This window comes from Lipotes vexillifer, unplaced genomic scaffold, assembly GCF_000442215.2.
Source record: "Lipotes vexillifer unplaced genomic scaffold, Lipotes_vexillifer_v1.1 scaffold394, whole genome shotgun sequence".
NCBI lineage: Eukaryota > Metazoa > Chordata > Mammalia > Artiodactyla > Lipotidae > Lipotes > Lipotes vexillifer.
In genome coordinates this window covers 694,042-697,047 of record NW_006791731.1, presented here as the reverse complement: position 1 = coordinate 697,047, position 3,006 = coordinate 694,042, and the positions used below count along the sequence as shown (strand labels likewise).

Genomic DNA, 3,006 nt, shown 5'->3' with positions numbered 1-3,006 from the left:
GCCCCCGCCGGCTGCCACCGTATTGATGTCCAGCTGGGGGACCTGCAGCGTGACTCCAGCTGTGCTGGCCTCGAAGACGTGCTCGAATTCGCCAGCATAGCGGCTCACGTCGGTAGACGTGCCTGGTGGGAGACAGGGTGGTAAGGGGTCATCGCACAGACCCGGATGCCTGACGTTGCCCAGCCCGGCATCTGAGGCTCCCCCGGACCCCACCCTCAGGCCCTCGTACCTCCCATGTCAAAGCCGATGACAGGATGGCCACCCTCCACCCGGTAGGTGGTGGCTGAGTAACCAACCACGCCCCCAGCAGGGCCCGAGAGCACAGCGCGGGAGCCACTGAAGGAGTCCATGGGCGCCAGGCCACCGTCGGAGCGCATGAACAGCACCTGCACATCCTGTGGGCGGGCAGGTGGGCAGGGAGGGGCGGGGCGGCGCAGGGCGGGGGTGGCCAGGGGCGGGCCGGCGGGGGGCCTCACCTTGAGCTGACCCTGGAAGCCGCGGCGGAAGCCCTGCAAGTAGCGCTGGATGGTGGGTGTGAGGTAGGCGTCAGCGCAGGCAGTGTGCCCCCGGGGCACGATGCGCACCATGGGCATGGCCTCCGAGGACAGTGACACGTGTGTGAAGCCCAGCTCGCGGGCCAGGGCGCCCACCTGCTGCTCGTGCTGGGCCCACCTACGATGGCGTCCGAGTGCCGCTGAGCTACCTGCCCACCCGCTGGCCCACCTGCCGCCCGTGCCCCCAGCCAGCCCACACTCACGTGTATGAGTGCATGAGCACCACGGCCAGGCTGCGGATGCCTCGAGACCGGAGCCCCTCCAGCTTCCCTCGCAGGCGCCCCAGGTCCACAGGCTGCTGCACCTCCAGCAGGTCCCCTGTGCGGCCTGCAGGGAAGCCCGCCGCTGCCCCGTCAAAGGCCCGTCTGAGCCTGCTGCCCTGCGCCCCAACACTCGGGCATCCGTACCTTTCACGGGCATCCCGGCACCTGGCTCCTCTCGATACAGCACCACACGCTCGTCCACTTCCAGCACCTCCTCGTACAGCATCTCGGGCATGGGCACGGCCTGAGGGCAGACAGAGGCTCAGAGGAGTCCCAGGCCTGAGGGTCCCTGCTGGGGCCCTGCACGGGTCGGGCAATGCAGGCGAGCAGATGTGTCCCAAGAGGCCAGTCCACAGGCCCAGGAGACACAGTGAGACAGGGCGACACAGTCAGAGCGGGTGGCCCCAGGAAGGCCCACCCGGGGGGCGGCTCTCTGCCCACAGGCCTCTGAGTGCAGCCAACTGCCTCACCCCCACAAAGGCAGCTCCTTCCCAGCACCCAACAGTGGGGGTGAGGGTCAGGGTCCAAGACTGGGCAGAGCGGCAGACAGGCACAGCACAACACGTGACCAGTCAGGGCTAGGGGGACGCAGCGTCCCACTACGAGTGCCCGGAACCTCCTCTCTATCAGCTGGTGGCCTTGGGCTGGCACTGACCCTTCCAAGGACTGCCCGCCCTGAGGGGCCACGGCACTCCAGGGAAAACGTGCGCTGCAGAGCTGGCCACCTGCTGGCGTGGATGAACTCACCAGGTCAAAGAGGTCTTCACGGGCCTGGGTGCCCACATGCAGCAGGTCTCGGAAGCCGCGAGTCACCAGCAGTGCCACCCGCTCCCCGCGCCGTTCCAGCAGCGCGTTGGTAGCCACCGTGGTGCCCATGCGGATGCTGGCGATGCGACTGGTGTCCAGCGGCCGGTCCCGCGGCAACAGCATACCCCCCTCCTGGGAACCACGTGGTCAGCCATCAGGCCTCTGGCCCCAAGGTCCCTCCCCACCCCACCACTCTGCCCTGGCCACCTGCTCCAGGATGCGGCGGATGCCCTCGGTGGGTGCGTCCACATAGTTGGCGGGGTCTTCTGAGAGCAGCTTTAAGACCCTCACGTGCCCCCCTGGGCACTGGGCAAAGACATCTGTGAAGGTGCCTCCACGGTCGATGGCAAAATGGAAGCGCCCCTCCGGGCTGCCCATGGTGGTGGGGCTGGAGTCCAGGAGTGACTCTTCAGCCGGCAGTCCTGGGAGCACTGGACAGAGGCAGTGGGTCAGCAGGGAGGCCTGGGGGTCATCCACAGGCGGGCAGCCCTGGGCAGAGCTGGGATGGGGAGAAGACAGGGATTCCACGCCCATGAGGGGCCCTGGGTGGAGCCAGAGCTGGGCAAGTCCTGCAGGGCCTCATGACCCCCACTCCCCAGTTCCAGTGCGCAGGGTTGCAAGGGACCCCAGGGCCTGGAGCAGGCCTTTCAAAGGAGGAGGCGCGGCGGGAGCCCTCGGGCTGGGGTTTCTGGGCCCTTAAGCACGAAGAGGCACGTGTGTTGGGGGCTGGTGAGAAAAGGCCCACTTCCCAACGGCTCGACCTTGGAGCGGAGGCCGAGCGGGACACGGGGACGGGGCGGAGCCTGCGCAGACGACGGGGCGGGGCCGGGAGGCGAAGGGGAGCGGGCGGTGGGGGCGAGTGGGGGCCGGGGGTGCGGACAGGGTAGCGGGGAGGATCCTGGCGCGGCGCCCACCTGGCCTGTCGGCTCCGGTCGCTCGCCGTCCGTTCGGCCGCACTCGCTCCGGGCCCTGCCCGCGCCCTCCCCCAGCCCGGAAGCGGGGCCCGCCGGGCTCTCCGGTTGCGTCAGGCTCGGGTGGCCCGGAGCCCGGCAGGCGTCTCCATCCAGATCCCCGGCGGGGCGGCGCCGTGCCGGCGCGGCCCCACCCCGCGGCCCGGCCCCCGGGCACCTGGGCTCTGCGGCCGCCCGGCCCTGCGCTGGTCCGCTTCCGATCTGCGCCCCGGGTCCCCTCCTCCAGGTGCCCCGGGGCAGGCGGAGCCCAGACGACCTCGGGCCGCGCCCCCCAGCGTGCGGCGGTTGTGGCGGCCGGGGGTGGGGGATGGCAGATGACGCGGGAGGGCAGAATCGAGTGGCCCGACCGGGGGCGGGGGCAGGGGGGCGTCCTGGAGAAACCCCTCACTTCCCGTGGGCGCGCCAGGCGCT

General features: G+C 70.4%; 1 protein-coding gene across 1 annotated transcript in view; it reads right to left on the bottom strand.

The window, feature by feature from the left end:
* The window catches only part of OPLAH (5-oxoprolinase, ATP-hydrolysing), an 11,069-nt gene extending 9,016 nt beyond the window's left edge, over nt 1-2,053 (bottom strand). Inside the window, 7 exon segments of the mRNA XM_007464553.1 lie at nt 1-122; nt 230-395; nt 477-672; nt 758-881; nt 962-1,061; nt 1,565-1,756; nt 1,832-2,053. Coding sequence (XP_007464615.1) covers nt 1-122; nt 230-395; nt 477-672; nt 758-881; nt 962-1,061; nt 1,565-1,756; nt 1,832-2,002 — 1,071 coding nt within the window. The 5' untranslated portion in view covers nt 2,003-2,053.
* Nucleotides 2,054-3,006: the final 953 nt, after the last annotated feature.